The sequence below is a fragment of the Panthera onca genome, chromosome B2 (genome assembly GCF_046562875.1).
Source record: "Panthera onca isolate mPanOnc1 chromosome B2, mPanOnc1 haplotype 2, whole genome shotgun sequence".
In the NCBI taxonomy this organism is placed as follows: domain Eukaryota; kingdom Metazoa; phylum Chordata; class Mammalia; order Carnivora; family Felidae; genus Panthera; species Panthera onca.
The window spans coordinates 90,422,413-90,446,499 of NC_138343.1; the positions used below are offsets into that span (position 1 = coordinate 90,422,413).

Below are 24,087 nucleotides of genomic sequence, written 5' to 3' on the forward strand. Positions count from 1 at the left end.
TGAGAGCAGGTACTGATTTTAAGACATTAATATTCTTATTTCCCATGTTCTGGTAAAGACATTATTTGTCCACTTGATAAGAATTTTACCAGAGAGAGATCCACCATAAACTCATTCAGATTACCCAGAGGTAAATTACTGAATTAAATTGTTTAAAACCAAAACAACAAAAAAAAACCAACCTGGCAGAAATTTAGCAACAAAAATTAACATAAGAACTCAATATCATAGTTCTGATTATTCTCTCTGACAATAGTCATAGGTGTTTAAGTATTCTTATAGGAAACAGCAGTATACCCATTCCCCTTCTTGGTATAACACCAAATAAGATAAAACTCACCATTTTAAGCACACCGAATTGAGAAAAAGAATGTCAAATACCTGCTCACTTTCTACATTTATTATGTTTTCCATTTAAAAAGTTTACCTTTAAGTCAGCCACTTCTTCATTATAATTATCTTGCTTGGTGACATTTGAAAAGGAGCGCAAAGCTCCTGTGAGACGAGGTAAAGCCATCTATTATTCAATCAGTGATCCATACAAGGAGAAACCTGAAACTGAAACAAAACAAGATGATATTTATCTTTTGGGAGGAGGCTGGAGGGGTAATCAAATTCAGCAAATTGACCTGTACAAGAGAAAAGAAAAATCAATTAGTTAAAAATTGCCACCAATGTTGAAAAATTCTCATGACACTTTTTCTACTCACAAAGTTTTTTAATAACACATTCTCTATGGCTGAAGAAAGGAAAAAGAAATACAAAAACATTTGTTTGTGGGTATACTACAACATCCCTTCAAAATGAGCTCTACAGATTCCCAAGCACAGGCTTCCAATAGTGTATTACTATTGCCAGTCACACTGAGAGAGATGAAAGCACTTTCTCATCTTTTCTCCAATTGTGTTTTATGCTCACTGCTTTCATCTCCCATTATCTCTTGCTTTCAGAGTCTCACTGGCTTTTTCTCTTCTTGGAGTATCAAGCATGTTTCCATCTAACTGCATTTGCATTAATGGTTCCCTCTGTTTGAAATGCTTTTCTGATGTTCATATAGGTGACTCCTTGACACACACATCTTGGTTTAAGAGATACCTCCTGAGATGGGACTTTCTTCACCATTCAATCTAAGACAGAACAGCTACCCAGTTACTGTCTCTCAAAGCACAAAATTTCAATTACCCTTATAGCACTAATTAATATTTGATATTTTTTTGTTTATTTATGTGTGTCTCACCCCACAAAGAGTAAGCTTCATGACAAAAAACAAAAAAAAAAAAACACAAAAAAACAAAATAAATAAACAAACAAAAAAAAAACCACCTTTATTTCAGTGATCGGTCCTAGCAAATAGAACAGTCCTGGAATATTTTTGGCATTCGATAATTATTTGGTGAATAGTAAAAGAATAAAAAATGGAGGAAAGAAGATAATGGTAACAGGGAGACTGAATAACAAGCTGGGGAAGGGGAGACCTCCCAGGAAAAGAAAGGAGTCAGATGACCTGATCTAGTCTCCTTGTTGACATGCTGACAACTACACAACTAAACCATCTGGCAAACAGACTAATAATATTTACTATGAGGGGAATCTTTATCTATGAAATACTCTTGGAGGGTTATCCTGGTTTAAGACTGCTTATTATAATAAAACTACAATCTATAGTTTCCTAAGGCATGGCTCCTTACAGAATGTCACAAAAGCTATGTAAGTTCTCAAATAGGGATGATTTTGCCTCCCATGGGACATTTGGCAGTATCTGGTGACATTTTGAGTTCTCATAACTGGAGACTGTGGGGTACTACTGGCTTCTGGTAGGTAGAGGCCAGTGATACTGCTAAATATCCTATAATGCACAGGACAGTCTTTCCAAAACAAAGAATTATCTAGCCCAAAATGTAAAAACTACAGAGCTTATGAAATTCCATTCCAGAATCTGAAATACAGATGTTTTATAATCCAGATACTTTCCACAGTGTTGAAATGTCCCACAAACCTCAATTAAGAGACTTCATTATTTTGGGCCAAAGAACATGTGTCCAACGTGGGAAGGAAAGAACCAGGGGGGCCATATAGAATACTTCAGACCACACCCTGATTCTGCTTTTCTTCTTGATCGTTTATATCCTTGAAGTTATCACAAAGTTTAATGCTTGGAAGAAATCTGAGTCTTCTGTCAGAATATATATAAAATAACTGACATGTTTAACAAAATAAGAGAGAATTTATAAAACAATGAAGAATAATAAAATAAGAAATGATGAGGCAAATTTGAAAATACAACTTTTAGAAATAAAAATATATACTTGTTAATAAACAATCAATGGATGGGTTAAATAGATTAGATACAGCGAAAGAAAAAAGTACTGACTTGGAATAAGGATCTGAAGAAATAACCCAGTATGCTATCACAAAAAGGCAAAGTATAGATTAAGAAGGACAAAGAGGAATAAGTCCAAACATATCAGTACTCACAATAAGTATAAGTGAATTAAACTTAACACTCAAAAAATTGACAGAATTACTAAACAGCAGTCAAGTGAACATTAGAGCTACACCTGAAACACGGAACAGAGAAGGTTAGATGGAATAAGATCCTCCTATAAATAAGAAGCAAAACTAACTGGTGGCTTTACCAAAAATATCAAATCAGACAAAACATACTTTAAAACAAAAGGTATTATTAACGATTAAAAGAAAAAAAAAAAAAAAACCTCTCCACATAGTAATAAAAATTATATCTAAGAAGAAAAATTTTCAATTTGTATGCCCTGCTGAAAGAGCCTCAAAATAAATTAAAGCAAAGAGAACTCCAGGGGTGCCTGGGTGGCTCAGTCGGTTGAGCATCCAACTTCAGCTCGGGTCATAGTCTCGCAGTTCATGGATTCGAGCCCCGTGTTGGGCTCTGTGCTAACAAACAGCTCAGAGCCTGAAGCTTGCTGCAGATTCTGTATCTCTCTCTTTCTCTCTCTCTCCCCCTCTCCCCTGCTCATGCTCTGCCTCTCTCTGTCTCTCAAAAATAAATGTTAAAAAAAATTAAAAAACAAAAAAGCAAATAGAACTCCAGAAGAAAGTGAAAGTCCAACATCAAAGTGAAAGTGTAATAGTTGATTATTGATAGGTCAAACCAATGCCCCTCAAAATTCAGTAAAGTTATATAGGGGATGTGAGCAGTGAAATTAGTAAGTTTAATTTAATGAACATATACAGAAATCTGTACCTAATGATCAGAAAATACATATTTTTCACAAGTTCCTTTGTAAAAGTTTAAAACGGTCTGTGCATATTAGGCTATAAAGCAAATCTCAACAAATTTCAAAAAGTAAGTATCATATAGATTAGGGGTCAACAAATTTTTCCTGAAGAGAGAGTAAATATTTTAGATTTGGAAGGCCACATGCAGTCTTTGTCACATATTTTGGAGTTTGTTTTTGTTTTAAACACTCAAAAAGTACAAAACTATTACTGGGCTCAGGGTGACCAAATGAGTTTGCTGACAACTAATGTAGGTCATATTTTCTGAGTAAAATACAATTAGATTAGAAATCAGAAACAAAAAAGATAAAGTAAAAAAACACAAATGATTGCATTGCAAATCAATAAGGAAATGGTATGAAAATGGCTGGGAGAAAAAAATGGTTGGATGCCCTATATCACATTGAATAATTTTAATCACAAAAATGACCCAATTTGAGAATAAATACCCTAGCTAGCTGACTTTAAATTTCAACTACTCATTGGGAATGTATTTAGTTAGGAGAGATGATTCAGGGAATCACATCAGGATTTTTCTAACACTTGAGTAAGTATGTTCTGGAGTGTTTGGATGAAGAAATGAAAGCAAGCGTCAATAGACAGCATGGAACAGAGATTCTCAAACTTCAGTATGTTTCAAAGTCACCTAGTGCAGGTGACTTCTAAAACTGGGCCCCGTCACTCTACTTCTTACCTCCAATTTTCTGATTCAGTAGATCAGATATCACTGAGATGTGGCACAAGTATTTTACACTTTCCAACAAGTTCAGATCAAGGACCACACTTTGAGAACTGTCACAAGAATATTATCTCACATTCTTTTTTTTTTTTTTTTTTTTTTTTTTTTTTTTTACTGTTTATTTGTGAGAGAGAGTCAGAATGTGTGCACAGGAGGGGCAGAGAGAGGGAGACACAGAATCCAAAGCAGGCTCCAGGCTCTGAGCTGTCAGCACAGAACCAAACACAGGGCTCAAACTCATGAACAGTGAGATCATGACCCACTGAGCCACCCAAGCACCCTTTATCTTTTATTCTTAAATCACCATTCAATTTTGTCTCAAATCAATAGTGATCAAAGAGTCTCCACCTACTAAGAATTCAGTGACCTGCGTTTACGTGCACAATATGCCTCCTAAGGAAGGAGCCTTTCTCAACAGTAATCTGTGAGAGAATTAAGTCTTACCCAATGTGAATTGGGTGACTTTTTTCTCAACTCTCCCAGGGATGGAACATAGTTACTATTATCTATTCATGAGAAGTAAGGCATACAACATGACTTAGAGTACTGGGATTTAATTTCTCTATCTGGGTTAAGAGACTGTAATGACAGGCATTCTATTCATGATTGACATTAACCTTGAAGTCTTTAAAGAAAGGTGCTGATAGTAAACTGAATATATTCTGCTTCAGAACCTGCCTTTTACCACTCAAGTTAGTGTTTTCCAAATGCAACACCATAACAAAAGACATGTGATACATGTAATATTTTGCCTCTGTCATATTTTATGAATAAATGGGGTATTTGGGACTACTACTTCCATCATTTTGACATAACCAATGGTAATCTCCTGAATTCCCTGCCCCTCTCTAAAAACAGCAGGGCATAAAAATAAAAATGGATAAAGTCTAATTCATAAACCTAACAAATTCTAACAAACAAAATAATACACCCAATCTCTAAGAAGAGATCTAACAGTAGAGCCTGGTAATGAGGTCACACTGTTGTTACACACTACACTAACAGGAAACTTTACAGCTCCCTGAGCTCTCATCAAATTGATAAATATTAATTAAACTTGTCAAGAAAATGAAGCACTTGATTTTCTAATTTGGTTTTTATGGTTCTCCTTCGTCAGGTTGAATACTAACACTTTAAAAATGTAATAGCTCATTTGCTCATGATCACCTGTAAATCATTTATTCACAAATATTTGAGTTTCTCCTATTTACCAGGAACTATGTTAGACACTGGGTATAAATAAGATTTACAGAACTCTGTTCTTTAAAACTCACTGGACTCTGTACCAGTAAAACGACTACTAACACTTAAGGGTGTTGGAAATGTATAAAGGTCAGAATGAGAAAACAAATTTTACATCTTTGATTATTTAATCAGCAAATATCTATAGATCACTTACTATATACATTAGACACCTTGTAAGTCTCTAAAGATTAAAAAAAAAAACAAAAACATTTTGGGTTATGACTGCACTTGCCCTGGATAACACGTTTACAGTATGGTTAAGAAGGGTTACAATAATTATGCAGGTATAACTATAGGAAGACAGAGGTGGAACATCTAACAGAGTGGGAAAGAAGGTAGATAAAGATGGAAGTTGAGATTTATAGGACTTTAATGAGCTGGCCTGGTAGAGAAAAAAAAGGTAAAGGTATGAAGGAGAAAACTAAAATAATAGACTTAGACTTACTCTTTAAAAAAAAAAAAATCTATATAGGGTGCCTGGGTCAGTGGGTTAGGCATCCGACTCTTGATTTTGGCTCAGGTCATGATCTCAGAGTTCATGAGTTTGACCCCTGCATGGGGCTCTGAACTGACAGCATGGAGACTGCTTGGGATTCTCTCTCCCTCTCTCTCTGCCCCTCCCCCACTCAGGTGTGCACAGGCTTGCTCACTTTCAAAATAAATACACTTTAAAAAATAATAAAAATGTAAAAACCTATATAATGTACAATTGGTCACTCATGAAGAATAAAGATGTAAGCAGAGACCCAACACCATGTCTCAATTTAAGCATTTTTTAAATAAAGTTTATGACTTTGAGAAAGAAAGAGAGAATGCACAAGCGGGGGAGAGGCATGAGGAGAGAGGGAATCCCAACACAGGGCTTGAACGCACAAACCATGAGATCACGATCTGAGCCAAAATAAAAAACTGGACACTTAACTGACTGAGCCACCTAGGCGCCCTTCAATTTAAGCGCTTTTTATCTTGACAGAGTCATGGAAAAGAAATTTAACATATTGTAGAAAATTATTCAGATTTAAGTCTGGTGAACAGTTTAAAGGCAGAGTCAACTGGAGACAAGCAAACCAGTTAGAAAGTTATTTCTTACAATACACCAGGTGAAAGATAAAGAGGGTGGAATTGAGGCAAGGAAAAGCAGAAAAAGATGGACTTAAGATATACTTATATTTGAGAGACAGGGTGGGTGGGATAGGCTGTGAAGAGGAAGAGGAAAGGAGCAGAACACCTAAATTTCAGGTTTAGGAGAGAAAGAATAGTGGCACATGGATGTATAGATAGCATACAGGAAGAGGAAAGATGACTGATTCTGTTTTGGAAAGTTTTGATCATGGCCATCAAGCGGGATAAACAGTTTTGGATGCCCTACTAGAGGTGTGGGCTGGAAATAGAGAATTTAGTGTTGTCAAGTCAAGGCAGTTTAAACCGTAAGTGAACACATTCCTTTAAGTCCGACATAAATATGCCTGTGGACCCTCTCCCTGAGAAAAGAGACATACACACAATATAAATATTTTGTACTTCATTTCAGAAGCTGCATGAATGCCATGAAACCCATCCACGTGCACCTCTAAAAACCTGAGAGTAGACAGTAGAGGGCTAAGAACAGAGTCCTAAGAAAGAGATCAACAAAGAGCTGTCCTATGAAGAAAGTGTTATCACAAGAGAACAGAGTATTTCAAATGCTGTTACAGAGTTCACAGTACTTGGCCATTCTCAGGTTTTAGATGACTTTAGCACACATAGTTTCCAAAAAACTGGGGAGAATGCAAATTTCACTGGGTTGAAGGATAAATGAGAGGGAGAAAATGAGGAAATAAAATGGGTACAAGCTATTTTTTCAAGGAACCTGGCCCAGAAGAAAGGGCAAGAAATAGTAAAATACATGGGTCAAGATTTTGAAAATACAGGACAGAGCTGAGTAAAATCAAATAATCAGGGAAGAGAAAGTAGAGAGGGGGAAAGACTGAATAATCAAAAGAAAGGCTATGACTAAGGGAGTAGAGTCTCTGAGAAAATAGAGAATGAGAACAAAAGTATGGGTCTTGAGATAAGACACGCTAGAAGGAGGGAGATGCATGGAAGTGCAGATAGATTTGTAACATGGTGAAGCAGAAATGAATGGGGAGAGAAAAAGGTGGTGAAAGGAAGTTCTACTAAAAGTACTTATTTTCTTTGAGATCTGCTGAAACTATTCAAAAGATGATGAGAAAACAATTTTGAAGACAGGCAAAAGTCTGACCTCACACCAATGATAAGATAGGAAATTGATTAACCATAAAAAGATTTTTCAGGAAGCATTGAATATTCAGTTTATACTGAAAAAACACAAATTTAGGGTGGCAACAATCTGGCAAGGGAACAAAAGGTTGGTATAATCCAGGGTTAAAGTTTTATAACAAAAGGGCAATAAGAGGACAATGGTGCCTAAATGATGAGAATAATTATGTTCTGGATTTGAGGTCCAAACAAAAGGAAAAAACATTCAAGTTGGAGGTCTTAAAGATATATCATAATGTTTATGGTTAAAATTTCTGATTTATAAGACTACAGCAAATGCACATGAAGATAAACTGTCCTAGGTAGCAGTTGTTACCTCAGTAATTTTTATTCCACATTTAGTGTGACGTACTAAATGGCAAATGAATACATGAAAAATTCCTTTAATAATAAATATTAACACCTTAGCATATAAAGACTAAAACCCAAAAGATTTTTACGGCCAGAAGTACCCATATGTGATTATCTGAATCTTTACAATGTTAATTAGATATATGTACAGATAAAAAGAAAAGGTCTTGAAGTCAAGTTAACTGCCCTTTTAAACATTCAAAAGGTGGGGGGGGGAGGAACCTGACAGTAATATATTTCCCTTTGTGAAATGATACTGACCAATAACCACTGGACTAGAATTCTAGTACACATTATTCTGAAGTACCACAAAGAAAGTTTTACGATCCTTTATTTTAAATCTGTTTCTAAACTCTAAATGGGGTTTAAAATTACTGCTTGGCAGTAATTTTAGGAAAATATAGTTACTGTAGTTTTCATTATAAACAAATAACAAAATCTCCACCATAGCCAAACTATATTTCCTAATGAATGTAAAGTCCGCAATTAGTTGCTGGCAATCATAGATACTAGGGAATTATTAGAGGAGGAAAAAAAAAGAGTGATATAATGTAGGTAAGGGATAAAAACACTGGAATGATGGGTAGGTTGTGAATGGAATAAAAATGAGAATTTAAGATTTCAATACCTAAAATAGAATTATATGCCCACAGGCCAAATCTTGAAAAATAAACTGGAATATTTACATTTTACTTCTAAAAAGTGAGTTGTTAAAAAATTAACACAGTCAAGATCAGAATTCAGACATCAGCCTTCATAGATATATTACATATATACATAATCCTCTATTATGCCATTTAAAAAGGGGGTAATTTTTCACAGTACCCTCTAAAAAAAGATTTCTGCCTTTTCTTTAATTGTACATTATTGCCATCAATTAGTTAATAGAGTCCCATCATGGGCACATTTACTTATTTGAATCAACCATATAAAACAGGCCAAATAAAAGGTATAGACACACCAAAACAATAATACTGGAGATTCTGTCCACTATTTCACACACTGAATAGCTAGCTGCTCCAGAGTAAATGGAGGATGAGCAACAAAAACAGGAAGTTCCCTTCATCCATCCGTTTCAATCACCATATGCATCTCAAACCGTGAGCATCTTGCCGCATTGCATGACTCCAATATTTGAAAACCATGTTTTCTTCTTAAAAATATATATACAACATTGCCATTAAGCACAAACCAACTTTTTCACCTAGTTCATCGGAAGATACTGGTATGTTCCAAGTCTGGAGAAAAGACATGGTGGCACACAACACACTAAGACAGTGTGTTTTGATGACTTATGTCCAACTGAAGGATTTTCAAAAGCAATTTTAACTGTTCCTAATTTCTATCCAAGAAGTTCACTTTATATCCTAATTCATTCTTAAACAAGAAGCAACTGTTCTTCAATAGTTTCCAATCAAATCAGAAATCACACGTTGGGGGCGCCTGTGTGGCTCAGTCGGTTGAGTGTCTGACTTCGGCTCAGGTCATGACCTCGCAGTTCCTGAGTTCAAGCCCCGCGTCGGGCTCTGTGCTGACGGCTCAGAGTCTGGAGCCTGCTTTGGATTCTGTGTCTCTCTCTCACTCTGCCCCTTCCCTGCTCATGCTCTGTCTCTCTCTGTCTCTCAAAAATAAATGAACATTAAAAAAAAAAAAAAAAATCGCATGTGGAGCATGGAGAACAGAGAAAGCAAGGGGGAAATAAATATGTGTGTGTGTATACTTTTAATATAAATCAACATACATAATGGTTTGTTGAAATTTATGTAAGGTTCATACTCTAATTTACCTCCCCCAACTAACTACTTGTATTAACCCCAGGTTTTCCAACCTAGAAGGAATGGGCCTAATTAGGCTCATTAACTATAAACTAAATAGCCTTTATATTATAGGAGATCCCCATAATTACATTAATTTTACTTTTTAAGGATAAGGAAAGCTTTCCTTTAAAGGCCCTTGAAAAAACAAGTATCTTGATTAACATATCAGCACTGATTAAGAACAAGAGTAGTCAGGGGCACCTGGCTGGCTCAGTCGGTTAAGCATCCGACTTCGGCTCAGGTCATGGTCCCCGGTTTGTGGGTTCGAGACCGACGTCAGGCTGTGTGCTGACAGCTCAGAGCCTGGAGACTGCTTCAGATTCTGTGTCTCCTCCTCTCTCTGCCCCTCTCATGCTCATGTTCTGTCTCTCACTCTCTCTCAATAATAAATAAACATTGGAAAAAAAAAAAAAAGAACAAGAGTTCTTAGAAAGAACATCCCACAAATACCAAACAAGTACACATATTACTCTAGAGAACACATGGAACAGAAACCCAACAGTCAAAAGGTCCTGGTTCAGATTATCTGAGAAAGGCAGAATCTTCATTCCACCCTAATCTATGGGCTTCTGGAAGACAGACCCAAATAATTTGTCTGTCCCTTAATAAGACCTGAATTCACCAAACCACAACTCTTAGTGATGCTCTGGAACCAGCGTTAGCTATGTAGAGAGAATGGATTTTCCAGACCTTATACTTATTCCTCTGTATCACAATTATATGGAGCACCATTGCATTACTGAATACGAGCTCCTTTTGGAAATCTGACTCAAGTTTTATTATACCCAAACTACTAGGATTATCTACTCCAAATCCAAAACATATTTATCAAAGGGTACAATGACCTTAATCTTTACTTATTATTGTTCTGTGCATAGTAGAGGATATTCTTAAATAGCCCTAACATTGACATTATATAAAAGAAGTTGGCACACACTCAATACCCCTCTTTCTCAAGTAGAGAAAATACTAAAATGAGGACTCAAATGAATTTATATGGTAAACAAAAAATATAAAAACAGAAAAGCAAATCACTAACACACTGGGCATTATGAATTAGAACAAATACATAGAGAGCAAAAATTCTATAGTGTTACTACACTGCATCTAATATATATGCTTTATTTAACATTCGGTCTAAATTGTTTGTTTCAGTATTTATGAATAAAAACTTAAATACTAATGGAAAAAAACAAAAACAAAATAGGGCATCGTCTTCCACTTTCTGTTATATCAGTCAGAAACGTGCCCTAACAAATATAGTCTACAAGAATGTTTTCCTCTGTCCCTTATTTTGAGTTGAACCATCACTTCCCTATGAGACTTCATCCTCTGCTACTCACAGCTTCATAAACTGAAAAAGTGTTTGAAAGGGTTAGGCCCATTAGTTCTCATACTTTATATTCTAACTTCTAAACCACTTTCCTAACAATAAATTATACATACTACAATTGAGAGGAAAAACAGGTTTTCATAATGATACCCTTTACCTTTTTTAAATCTACTGAAACACCATGCTTCAAAAAGCATTAGAAACATGAAATTCACTCTGATGTTTTAAAAATTATAGCATGTGACCTTAAATTTTTAAATAGTAATGTAATCATTTCTCTAAAGATTGCTGGTTAACAATTTTTACAGTGAAGACACTAGAGAAATCATGATATCTGCTGACTTTTTAATAAAAATGACATCTGTATCAGTTGAACATGTTTTTCAATGTTTTATAAAAATTTCCACATAAGTATAGACCATAAAATAATTGATTACTGAGTACTGGATGTTGCTTTCTGATTGTAAATGTACTTTAAAAAAACAAAACAAAACAAAAACTATCTAGGGTTGCCTGGGCTGCTCAGTTGCTTAAGTGTCCGACTTCAGCTCACATCATGATCTCTCAGTTTGTGGGCTCGAGCCCTGTGCCAGGCTCTGTGCTGACAGCTTAGAGCCTGGAGCCTGCTTCTGATCTGTGTCTCCCTCTCTGTCTGAGCCTCCCCACCCCCATCCCTCTCGCCCTCTCTCTCTCTCTCAAAAAAAAAAAAAAAAAGACAAAAAAAAAATTTACAAAGAAAAAAACTATCTATATTTAAGTTATCAAATTTAAGCCTTCTTTTTCACACTATAGGTGACCATACCAGTCATTCTACTTTGTCTTCTCTTCACCAAGTTAATCAGTCCCATTTCTTTCCATCAACTCCCTCATTATGCCCTGGTTTATATCCTGTAAATAGCAGTATTTTTTTTTAATGTTTATTTTATTTATTTCTGAGAGAGAGACAGTGCAAGCAGGGGAAGGGCAGAGAGAGAGAGAGGGGCATAGAATCTGAAGCAGGATCAGCACTGTCAGCACAGAGCCCGACATGGGGCTCAAACCCACAAACTGTGAGATCATGACCTGAGCCAGAGGCGGCCACTTAACCAACTGAGACACCCAGGTACCCAATAGCAGTAATTTTTCAAAGAGAAAGATCTGAAGCAAATAAGGTAAAAATTAAAACTTGTTAAATCTGCATGGCAACTATATTAGCGTTTGGTACATTATTTTTTGAAATTGCAAGTATTCTTGAAATATTCCATAATTAAAAGTTTTAATTAAGTTTTAATAAACACAGAAGGCTACTAAGAGAGACAATAGTTGTAAAAGCATCAAACTGAATGCCAAATTGTAGGTTCTGAAAATACTATCTAAAAATTCTCAGGTTTATGAAAGATTAAACATGAACACTGAGCATCTGGATGCTTATTTAATATTCCCACCCACAATGTGCTTCAATGTCATTTAAGGTAATAGTTCATAAGAGGTCTCCAAATATTTGAAGTAAACTTTTTAAAAGTTTAAGGGGGACAAGATGAACACAATGTAAAAGATTATACAAGCCCACTGCAGCAGCACACCTTAATTGTAGCAGATCATTTGTAAAGGCAGCTGCAAAAACTTGGGAAACACCAGGCTCATCATGTGAAAAAGTAAAGTGGTAATCTAATTAAGGAAGACTGAAATCTAATCAATTTTCACAACCATCTGAACAACAACAACAAAAAAGGTGTTAACTAAAGTGTTCTTTATCCCACTTTTTATTCAACACTGATAAAAATATATAGCATCTGTTGAAAATACTTTTATCCATTCATTAGTTCAAGAAAAATTTATTCAGTGGACATACAGTGGTAAATTGCTGAAGTGAAATTGTCCCCTCTCTCATTAATACTTTCTTCTCTTTTGGATCATTTCTGAAGCCTAAAAATATGCTATGGGGGCTTCCATATTTAAAACCTAACCGACTCCACAGCCCTCTCGCATTAATACCCTACGTTTTTTTAGCTTATCTGCAATAAAAATGCCACTCCAATCAAACCAACCTCCACTGTTACACCAAAAGAGCTATTAACGTCACAATAACCTCAACACTGTCAAATTCAATGTTACTTCTCAGTCCTTATTTAATCCTTGTCAGTTTTTGACGCAGCCCTTCTAGATACAGTGGCTTCACTTGGTATTTAGGACACCAGTATCTCTTGTTTTTTCTCCAGCAATACTGGCACTTTTTTGTCCTGTTGGTTCCTCCTCATCCTCCTTTAAACATTGCTGTGCCTCAAGATCAGAGAGCTCAGACCCCATTCTCCAGCTATGCTGGAGATCCCATTCAGGGGATCCCATCCAGTCTCAAGACTTTAAGTATCATTTATATCCTAATTCCAAATTCTTATCTCCATTCTCTATATCTCACCTGTACTCCAGATTTGCATACCCACTACCTCTTCCACATCTCCACCTGGATGTCTAATAGGTTAACTCAAACTTAAAAATGTCAAAATTGATCTGCTGCAAATCTCCTCCTGTGGTCACATCACTTGAATAAATCACAACTCCATTCTGCCTGTTGCTCAGGCCAAAAAAACTTGTAGTTATACTTTACTCCATTCAATTCATCAGCAAATTCTCCCAACTCTTCCTTCAAAATATATTCAGAATCTGACCACTTCTCACCATTACCCTATAAGACTACCTATAGTCTACCCTACAGACTATTACAATTGCCTAGTCTCCCTGTTTTCATCCTTACTCTCTAACAATTTAATTTCCACACATAAACAAGAATCATTCTTCCCAAAAACAGGTAACATTTGTGGCTCCCCTCTGTTCAAAACCCTCCAAAGGTTTCACATATCTCTGCATAAACTTCAAAATGCTTAAAGAACTTGGCCTTCTCCTATGCTTTGATCCCCTATAACCCTCCTCCTTGCTCATGCTGGGGCATCCACACCGGCCTTCCTTCCAGTGATATAAACTGTAACAAGTAGATCCCCCTGCATAAGCACTCCTCTCCCACAGGCCACATAGGTAGCTCCTTCATTTCCTCAGGTCTTTGCTCAAATGTCTCTACCAGAGAAGCCTCCTCTGACCACCTTATAGCACCTCTTCCTTGATCCTTCTCTTGCATCCAACTCACTTTACTTCATGGTACCTAACACATAACAATGTTGACTGTGTTATTTGTTAACTTCACCCAATAGAATATGAGCCCCATGAGGGTGGGAACATTGTTTTGTTCACTGCAGTATCCACACCACCTAAAATAGTGTTTGGGGTACAGCAAGTTCTCAATAACTATTTGTTTAATGGATGAATGGATGAACTGACAGAAAAGATAAAGGGAGGTACAAAGCGACCACAAAAAAAGGGCAGTATTTACAGGTCTGGTATATATCTATGTGTGTATATACACACACACATATACATACATATATATATATATATACATATATATATATTAATGTTTACATCTTTATTTCAAGACCTCAAAAATATTTTTCATATAAATTATTTAATTAATTTTAGTCCTTAAGAAGAGACAAGATAGTTTACAAACTAGTAAGTTTTCTCACAAACAGAAGAAATAAAATCTAACATGATTTATTCAACTCATGATGCCATCCTTCTCAAAGAACTCAAGAACTTATACATGCAGAAATTTAATTCTGAAATTAGTATTTGGGTATTTTCTAAATCTCAAGCTAAAAAAGCACAAAACAAAAAGGAATGGTAAAAGTTGACAGTTGCTAGAAAACCTAGGGTAAGAACAGGCTCAGAAGGAAAACCTCAGAAGAATGTACAAACAGCTTTCACTCACCTGATATTTCTTAACTAGAATTTCTATTATATCCAGGTTGGATAGACTATGGTGAGCAAAATCAATCTGGTACCTATCCTTGTGAAGCTCACAGTCTAGTGAAGGCAGGCTGATTAAACAAGCTATCTCAATACAAAATAAGACTTCTATTTTAAAAAGGGGCAGTAAAGAGTTTACCAGAACACAGAGCAGGTACATCTAACCGAGCAAGAAAGGAAGCGGGGAAAGAGAAGCAGGTTTCTTATATTGATACTTCAAGGATGAAGAGTCAGCCAGGTAAACAGGGCAACATAGAGAGTAAGAATACTTCACGTTCCAGGAACAAAAAGATGACCCAGTGTAGTGGTCAAGGAATAATGTGACAAGAAATGGAGCTGGAGGAAGAGCAATCAGGTCATGAAGGGCCATTTAAGTCATGCTGTTTAGAAATCATTCTGACAGTAAAAGAAATCTCCAAGCGAGTTTTGACTCGAGCTGTGTTTAATAAGAGTTACTACAACTGCAGTAAAGGGAATAGACCACAAAAAGACCAGACCAGAAGCAGAAAGATACCAGGGACTGTGGCAGTAATGCAGAAAAAAGATGAAGGCTTGAAGGGTTCCTAAACTGAAATACTAGTAGTGATTCAGAGAAAAGTGGATAAATCCAAGTGTTTAAGTCAAATCTATTTGGCTTACTCTAATTATCTGTGTTTGTGGTGGGGGAAGAGGGGTGGATGGGAGGGGATGCAAAGTCCAAGACTGACTTCCACAATTATAGATCAGGTTCACAATACAATTAATACTGAACTAGGGAAAAGTTAATAGTAATTATAGTAATATCACAAGTTCAATCCCAACCAAGTTGAGTTTGAGATATCTGTATGACATTCAAGTAGAAATGGTCAGTAGGAATTGAATACTCAGGTGAAGAGTTCAGGACTGAGGTCTGCTTTCAGGATATAAAAATGAAAATTATCAGGAATACAATAGGAATAGTTAAAAATCACCTAAGGATCTGTGAAGAGTAAGAAGATGGCAGCGGTAGAAGAACAGAAGCCTTTAAAGAATAAATGGGTGGAAAAAGCTTGACAGAGGAAATTATGACTAGTAGAAGGCCAATAAAGGCCAAGGAAACACCAGAATATAGTGTTTCTGAAACAAAGCAGAGAGTTTTAAGAAAGAGGTATGGTCAACCATATCAAATGCGATCAAGAAACATGGCAAAATGTCCACTGGATTTAGAATTTCAATAATATTCTTCCAGTGTTCTGTTTCTAATAAATACAAAAAGAGCTCTGAAAAACTGGAGTTAAATCAGTCATTTTGCAAAGCTGTTGGGGAACAGCTATTTTTTCCCCAAACTAACACCAAAATCAGTGACTAGGGATAGCAACTTTTTCACTTTCTAAATCAGTGACAAAGCCTCTGCTTTACTTCAAGTTGACCAGGACAGCACTCACTGGTATTAGTATTTTTCCTCACCTCAAGTCAATTCACTCAACAGTCTCACAAAGCCAGCATCTTGACAGTTGTTTCCAAGACTGCAGTAGTGTATGTCTTGCTTTTCTCCAATATCTTGCATGGGTCTTAGCCTATACCAAGGAACTCTGAGAATATATACTCAGAGCATTAATTTGTGACTCTTTCTAGAAGTAATCTTTAGGTTATCTCTTGCGTCCCCATCTCCAGGGTACAGACAGCACTAATATTTTGCAAAGCTTCCTTCACTCTTAAAAGAATGCTTCTTAGCTACACAGAACTGAGTAACTTGGTAGTCACTGAATTATTTTCAAAATAACTAGCAACTGTTTAACAATACTGGGAAACATTAAAACTGCCTCTCTACTCCATAGTCCTGACACTAATTCCCTCCCTTCTTTTGAAGTTCTGCTTTAATAGGACAGAATAGAAAATTAAGAGGCTTTTGAATTCATATGGTTTAATGCAGAAGTTTCCAATATGAATTGGTTGTATTGGAATCACTGGGGAGTTACCTGAAAAGACATTTCTAGACACCATCCCCAGAAATTTTGATTCAGTAATGTTAAGAATCTTTGGTTTAGTTATTAAATAACTATGTGTGAACTTTATCTCCTTCAAATATAAATATTTCTCAGCAATTAGCTTATTAAAACATATTCTGAGAATGTTTACTGTTACCAAAAATTACTTTACTACGTTCTTATGTACCTGTTCTAAATTCCACCCTTATTTTCCACGTCAGCTTCAAACTTTTAATAACAAATGCACTTCCTAACAATTCTCTCTGAAGAGTGAATCACAGAAGTGGAGGTAGACAAGCCCCAAACTCCTAAACCAGAAAGATAAAATAGGACTCTATTTTAATTTACAAAGGTTTCCAAGAGTTAAGTCTGTTCAAGTTATAATGAGGAGAGGCAAAATGACATAGTAGGAACAAAGTAAAATAAAAATAATGAGAACTGAGTTCAGATGTCAATTTTTGTTTGATGATAAAAAATCAGCTCACTTCTCTGGGTATCAACTTTCTGATTAACGAAATAAAGAGGGGCTTCAAAGTGACTTTTTATGCCCCTTTCAGGTCGAATGACCTGATTAAATTGAAATATTCAAAGATGGATTGAACTGCATTAAATCTGAATAATAGAGTTTCATAAATAAAACAGCCTGTATAACTGATTATCATAACAGCAGTAAAATGAAACTGAACACCCATCAGGCACACTCAAACATGCTCCCTTGCTCATCTATATGCAAAGTGAGGACTTAAATGAGATGGTACATGTTGAATGAATAAACATTTATATAGGAACATCTACTATGAGCTGGGCATTATACAAGAAATAAGATCTAGTACCTACTTTAAAAAACTTTATAGAAGGAGATAGACACATAACACCTACCTTCTCACAATTACTAACTACGTAAGATACCTTTCCTCCTTGGTAATTATGCATTTTTTCTTTCCATAAATGTTTATGTTTGTTAAAATTTCAATTTCAGGTAGATATCTTCTCAAAGTTGAAAACTGTGCCGTATTTATATGAAGACATACATTGCACTGAAAGGGCTTACGCTAACTACCTCCCCAACGAAGGTACTATGGGACAAAAAATTTTCTTGTCAATAAGTACCATACATGTTTCTGATGAATATGCTTTGTGTGCAGAATTCTTATGAATTATGAGTCATTAACACATAGGAGATCCAATGTGGCCAATGTAAAAACTGGAAAAATAAAATCTTTCTTTTCAGGTAGAAACTGATTTCCAATTGTGAACTTTGTATTTAAGCCAACTCGGCAAAAAGAAAAAATCACTCTCTTAACTGGCAAAACATTGGTATGTATACTCTCATTTTGATCAAAGAAAAATCAGTCATGCCGTTCAAGGACAATAATCTGCCCCTCCTTAGATGCCAGTTACATGTAAACATTAACAATAACTTATTCTCATGAAAAGCTTTATTTTGGTCCACTAGAGATCCACGACATGAAAAGGAATCCTAGTTAAGATCCTCTATTAAACTTTCCATAGAAAGTTCCGAATTACAGACACTGTATCTCTCTTGATTTCCTAGGCCTAGCACAGTGCCTGGCATATATGAATGAATGAAATGATAAAAGAAAACTGTTCAGCAGGGATCAAGAAGGCTAAGTCATGAAAAATTCATTCAAATAAAATTATATAGCCTATGCTTAATTGGCATCTCTAAGAGCACTCTTCTTATGTGAGACTATTATTACAGCCGTCATTAAAAATAAAAGATGAACAGAAGTTCAATGCAGAGTAGAATAGCTGAATTCTTAACTTTTCCTAACACTCCAAAAATGAGAAAAAAAAAAAAATATTTCAATCCATGAAACATGAAATCTAGTGATGGAGATACTGGCTATTCAATCTAACCTTACTTGTAAAAAGAAAACATGATCACTAGTTGGAGTGAACACGTGATACCAATCACATCAAACTTTGTTACTGCTAAAATTATGCTTCTTTTAAAAAACCAAACAACAGCAGATTACACGAACACACTCCATTCAATGAATAAGTTAATTTATGATTAAAAGACTTATTTATTTTATTTATTTTTTTAATATGAAATTTATTGTCAAATTGGTTTCCATACAACACCCAGTGCTCATCCCAACAGGTGCCCTCAATACCCATCACCCCCTCCCATCCACCGCCCTATCAACCCTCAGATTGTTCTCAGTTTTTAAGAGACTTTTATGGTTTGGCTCCCTCCCTTTTTTTTTTTCTTCCCCTCCCCCATGGTCTTAAGTTTAAAAGACTTTTTAATACAACTTACAACTGCCCACGTACTCACAACACGTCCCTTACACGCGCACACACACACATTTACTTATTTCAAAATGAACATTCTAGACTCGTCGACTGCACCCTCAATTCACCATGGTCAACACCCTACCCAGACTATTTACTTTTCAGTGTGAGGGTAAAAAATACAAAGCAGATTTTTCTCTTAAAAAGCTCTATGAAGTAAACGAAAAAAGTTATCACGGCTTTGTACCGGAGGTGGGGGGGGGGGGGAACTAAAGGAAACAAATTACGCACAGGAAAGAAAAACCTCCCCATCTGGTCATCACCTAGTGGTCTAACACCTGTACAATATACCGCTAGGATGATTTTTTGATCACCACCCCCACCTAGAAACTCCAAAGTGGACGAGACTGTCGGAAACCAGGGATACGACTTCAGGCCCCGAGGGGGGATGACAGCTCGTGGCTTCCCTCCGAGACCCGAGGGGGCTGTCCCGTAGCGTCGTCCGCCCCCAAGTCCCTGCCTCCCGCCACCTGCCCTCCCCTTCCCACCTCCAGCTCCATCTCCTCACCTTTCGGCCCCAGCTCACGCGCTTCCCATCACTCGGTCAGCTCCTACCTCCGCGCCTACCTCCCTTTCGTTTTCATTTTTACTTCCCACGCCGGGTGGGGAGCGAAGAGAGCTGAAGATTCCGGTGGGCAACTGCACCGTTTTGCCTTCTTCCGCACCTCAACCTGGGCTCGCCGGGGTCGCTCCCACTAGAAGAGTACAGAGCCCCGACCACCAGACAGACCTACAAACCCGGCGAGGAGGAAGGGGGCGGAGCAGGCGCGGACCTACACGTCACCCGCCCGGCAGCGGCGCCAACGTCGGCACGTCAGCTCCCTCCTGCCCCACCCCGTCCGCGTGCGCGCCGCCGCCCCGCCTCCTGCCCGCAGAGCTGCGAGAAAGACCCAGCCGGCGCTGAGGGCGCGCCCCCAAACGGGCACGGGCGCGGGCGCGCGCGTTCCCAGGACTCCTTGGTCAGGTGGGTGTCCTTACAGGGCCGGACCTGCAGCCTCTCGCTCACCATCTCAGAGCCTTTCTTTGCAATTACTTGAGTTCGCTGCGTCTTTTCCCTGATTCTTCTCCCTAAGATGAAGACAAAGAAGTAATAATTCCTATTAAGATACAGGAGGGAAGAGCAATATGAGGAACCGGGTAATTGCCATCTTCTTCACCAGCCAGAGCTCCCGGCTACTGGACACTTTATATACGGTTCCCTGGACTCAGGTTCGCTTTCCTTAAACTTTCTTAGTCCTCACCTTAGTTCTCTTAAAAGTTATCTCTGCTAGCGGGTCCTTTGGTGGGACAGCCCACACCAAAAACACAATGTCTGAAGATTCCCTGGCTCATTTGCAAAGACAGGAAGATGATATCAAGAAAAATTAACTAACCTCAAGAACTGCCTGGTGTATGTGTATACAGTTCTAGACTAAACATCAGGGATATGAAGATGGCATGACTTAATGTGCTGTGGCTCTTTAACTTTCCCAACTTGCCGTTCTCATAACGAATGCGTCTTGATGCCTAGTGGAACTGTGTTTTATAGAGAGGCAGTCAACAGTGATCCAGTTAATTCCTCATTGGCCAAGCCATAACCGGAGTTCTACGTTCAGTCTAGATTGAGCATGTTAAAAAAAAGAAAAGAAAAGAAAGAAAGAAAAAGCAAAACCTCAGAAAAGTTGGAATTATTTCGGAGGAGAGCTGATGACAAAGAGAACCCCAAAACGTGACAAATAAAAAAGTACTGGTTGAAAAGTACTGGATAAAGACTCATCATGTGACATAATTTGTTTCATGTCTCAAGAAAAGCAGACTTGAGAGAAACATTTCAGATCTTGAAGATCCCCTTCTAGCACTAGTCAAAGAAGTTGTCTGCCTTAGGATGTGTGGATGCATCAACCACCAGATTTGACCTTACTTAGATTCCAAGGCTTATTTCAGAGGCACTAGGTGCAGCGGAGCCATACATCAAGAGCAGAATTAGTTCCTGGTTTTATTAAAGTTATTTTCAATCTTGAGATCGGATCAGCCCTTGGTCCCAGACTTCAAAGAATTTACAGGTTAGTTTATGAGACAAGATAAATGTATTAAAAGATAAATAATGACAGGGAACCACATAATAATGAGCGGTACTAACAATAAGTGCTAGGAATTCACATGATAGATTGTTCTCATCACAGTTTCAGAGACTTAAGGGAGAAGAAGGAAATTGAAAATGGACCCTGCCTAGAACTGCCCTAGAACTAACCAAATGCGGCCCTTTACCCTTTAAACGTGGTGGCATGCAGTAAGTGCAAAACATACACCAGATTTTGAAACTTAATACCAAAAAAAGGTAAAATATCTGAATTCTTATATTGAGTATATAAGATCCATGTCATGGATCTTCTATGTTGAAATATTAACATTTGGCATATATTGAGTCAATATATTAAAAGTAATTTTAACTTTATTTTTTTATGTGGCTAGTAAGAAGGTTTTTTAAGAGATTTTTTTTTAGTTTATTTGTTTATTTATTTTGAGAAATATGGAGACAGTGCGAGCAGAGAAGGGGCAGAGAGAGAAGGAAAAAGAGAACCCCAGCAGGTTCCGCACTGTCAGCACAGAGCCCGATGCAGGGCTCAAATTCACAAACCATGAGATCATGACCTGAGCCTAAACCAAGAGTTGGATGCTCAAATGACTGAGCCACCCAAGCACCCCTAGAAAGTTTTAAATTACATAGGTGGCTTGCATCATTTTTATTAGACAGCCCTGGCCTAGAGGGTAATATACTTCATTGAACTCTAAGAACCATCTTTATCCTCTGTGTAATCCCTGGAGGGTTTTCCAAAATGTTGGTGGAGGGACACCTGGGTGACTCAGTTGGTAAGCATCTGACTTTGGCTTAGGTCATGATCTTGAGGTTCATGAGTTCAAGCCCCGCATCAGGCTCTGTGCTTACAGCTCAGAACCTGGATCCTGCTTCAGAGACTGTGTCTGCCCCTCCTCCACTCATGCTCTGTTTCCCTCTCTCTCTCTCTCTCTCTTTCTCTCTCTCTCAAAAATAAACATTAGAAAAATTTTTTTTGAATGTTAGTGGAAAGGCAGTCTGATTGCAGGATTCCCAATGAAGAGAAAGAATATTGTCCAGGAAGTATGCCATGAGCAAAGACAAGGAAACAAGACTGCAGATATACTCTATGATAACAAGTAACCTGTTTGTCTATAATAGAAGGTTCTTATTGGAAGGTAGTGACAATAAAGTTAAAATTAGATAACTAATCTGTAAGAAGATTCAATTTTTAATTTAAGGAATTGAGTGAGTACTTTAGGCAATCAGGATTTTGGCAGTTAGAGAATGGGAATCTGTGATTCTCTTGGCAATATTGAGTAGGATGGGTTGAAATTAGTGGGTGGCTGGACAACCAACTAAAACTCGTACTTTAAAAGATATTCCAAAAACAAGAGGGGATTGATTTAAATAAATTATAGTAGCCCTGCCTCTTATCAAAGGTTTCCCTCTCTGCTGTTTTAGTTACCTGAGGTCAACCACTGCTTGGAAGCAGATGATCCTTCTTCTGAGATATCATCAGACGGTCAATAGTATCCTAATGCTATGTCACAATGCCTGTGTCATTCACTTCACTTCATCTCATCACCTAGGCATTTTATCATCTCACAACAAAAGAAAAAGGGTGAGTACAGTATAATAAGATATTTAGAGAGAGAGAGAGAGAGAGAGACTGCATCCACATAATTTCAGTTACAGTACATTGTAATTATTCTATTTTATTATTAGTCATTGTTAATCTCTTACTGTGCCTAATTATAAACTAAACTTTATCATAAGTATTAATGTATTGAAAAAAAACAGTGTATATGGGGTTTGATATTATCATTAGTTTCAGGCATCCACTTGGGCAGTCTTGGAAGTATCCCCCACAGGTAAGGGGGGATTACTATATAACACATCTCTAAAGTAGAATACTTTGTAGGCATCAAAAAAAGTATGACATGAATCTATATTGCTTGATATGGAAATATATCAAGGAGTACAACTGAGTAATTTGCAAAATAATACATATACAATATGAACCCATATATGTAAAATTATATACATGTGTGTATGTAACTAGATCATTTGAGTAATAGTGCCTTAATTTTCTCAAAATCATCTCAAAAACAGAAAATCTCAAGGTAGAAGTGTTTCCAGCATACTTTCAGTGGCTCAACAAAGTCATCCAAGGGTTGTCTTTTTTCATCAATATGTTCTAGCATCCTTAGCATGCTAAGCCTCTCATTCTCAGCCTTATCTCCTCAGGGATTGTCAGAATGGGTTGATATGCTCCAGACTCATTCATTTCTAGCCCTTTAATCTCTTAGTATTTCCTTCAGTATGCATGTCCACTAGGTCTGCTCAGCTCACCAGTGTCCCACAGCCTTGGTTTCTAGGCCTTTTGTGTTTCACATATTCTCAGACCACTGTTCACCCCTTCTTTTTGCCAACCCCAACTTACAACATTGTGTCTTAAAATTCTATCATTGCTGTACCCCAGTGCAGTTCCTTACCTGTACTTGGCACTTAACCTCTGGGGGATGCTGATTTTTAAAAAAAAAATTTTTGTAATGTCTATTTATTTTTGAAACAATGCAAGAGACAGAGTGCAAGCAGTGGAGGGGCATACAGAGGAAGACACAGAATCCGAAGTAGGCTCCAGGCTCTGAGCTGTCAGCCCAGAACCCGATGCGGGGCTTGAACTCACGAACTGTGAGATCATGACCTGAGCCGAAATTAGACGCTTAACCAACTGAGCCACTCAGGCGCCCCTGGGGGGTGCTGTTTAATGATAGACTCAATTCTAAAATGAACTTCTGTAGTCTTTTTAATAAATGATGATGGTAAGGGAAAAAAATTAGATCACTACCATGGCAGACACTATTAGTTGCCTACCCCATCACCATTTTTCTCCTCTTCTTTAATAAAATGAATTTTTTTAA

General features: G+C 37.2%; 1 protein-coding gene and 1 long non-coding RNA gene across 4 annotated transcripts in view; one reads left to right on the forward strand and one right to left on the reverse strand.

The window, feature by feature from the left end:
* The window catches only part of LOC132667427 (uncharacterized), a 32,600-nt gene extending 14,559 nt beyond the window's left edge, over positions 1 to 18,041 (forward strand). Inside the window, exon 3 of the long non-coding RNA XR_009605149.3 lies at positions 17,783 to 18,041. This is a non-coding gene — a long non-coding RNA (uncharacterized LOC132667427). The remainder of the gene's footprint in view (positions 1 to 17,782) is intronic.
* The window catches only part of ASCC3 (activating signal cointegrator 1 complex subunit 3), a 357,007-nt gene extending 337,109 nt beyond the window's left edge, over positions 1 to 19,898 (reverse strand). For 2 of the 3 annotated variants that reach the window (XM_060616264.3, XM_060616262.3), the window contains exons 1-2: positions 19,634 to 19,898; positions 428 to 558 (exon numbers count right to left, since the gene is read on the reverse strand). In XM_060616264.3, coding sequence (XP_060472247.3) covers positions 428 to 517 — 90 coding nt within the window. In that variant the 5' untranslated portion in view covers positions 518 to 558; positions 19,634 to 19,898. The remainder of the gene's footprint in view (positions 1 to 427; positions 559 to 19,633) is intronic. The other variant, XM_060616263.3, reaches the window with a different exon arrangement.
* Positions 19,899 to 24,087: the final 4,189 nt, after the last annotated feature.